This window comes from Blennius ocellaris (genome assembly GCF_963422515.1).
Source record: "Blennius ocellaris genome assembly, chromosome: 7".
NCBI lineage: Eukaryota > Metazoa > Chordata > Actinopteri > Blenniiformes > Blenniidae > Blennius > Blennius ocellaris.
This window is the reverse complement of record NC_137656.1, coordinates 2952304-2952995: the sequence shown is the minus strand read 5'-3', so window position 1 is coordinate 2952995 and position 692 is coordinate 2952304. Positions and strand designations below refer to the sequence as shown.

The following is a 692-nucleotide window of genomic DNA, read 5'->3' as shown; positions in this document are numbered from 1 at the left end:
GATGGCGTTGATGTTTGCTGCCAGGTCGTCCCTGTCAATAAATTGACGACGAACCAGGTTAAATGAAGGTTAAACGAATTAAAATAATATAGATTAGCTTTGTCGTTTGTCGTGTTATATTAAAAAATTGTTCCTTGTCCCTCCACAGTTTCTCTGCTTGTGCGTCACCGTGCCTCTGTTCTGCCACTTCAGCCGACACCGCCTGGGCTACCAGTGACAATAAAAAGATAGAATCTGAAGACGAAGGTGTCGGATCATGGTGAGATACGTTCTGACGTCATTATGATAAAAAAAACAAACAAAACACACAAAAAAGCCAAGAACGGTGCTTTTTTGGGGGTTTTTTCAGTGATTGCTGGACAAAACTCATCAACTACATTCAGAATGACACTAAAAACCACAATTTCTCTGTAATGTGTCAAATTTCACCTCGACCAGATGAATTACTGTTTTCTAGTTAACTCGTCAAATCTGTTTTTCTGTCTTGCGAGGCTTTATGTGGATCGATTTGGCTTGTTGGTCATGTTCTGACGCTATATGATTAAAGCTAAACTGAATATATAGTCCTGTTTGGTAACTAACAGAACGTTGAACTTGCTCTAACGTGTCGTTAAATAACTCTAAATTAGCTCTAAATAATACTTAGATCCTGTTTGTAATATTTTCATGGATGTACATACAGTTATCAGTGA

At 38.0% G+C, this 692-nt stretch overlaps 1 protein-coding gene across 1 annotated transcript in view; it reads left to right on the top strand.

Annotated features, from left to right (window-relative positions):
* The window catches only part of LOC308132461 (leukocyte surface antigen CD53), a gene marked incomplete at its 3' end in the record, with an annotated part of 6221 nt that extends 6004 nt beyond the window's left edge, over nt 1–217 (top strand). Inside the window, exon 7 of the mRNA XM_080499562.1 lies at nt 149–217. Coding sequence (XP_080355688.1) covers nt 149–217 — 69 coding nt within the window. The remainder of the gene's footprint in view (nt 1–148) is intronic.
* Nucleotides 218–692: the final 475 nt, after the last annotated feature.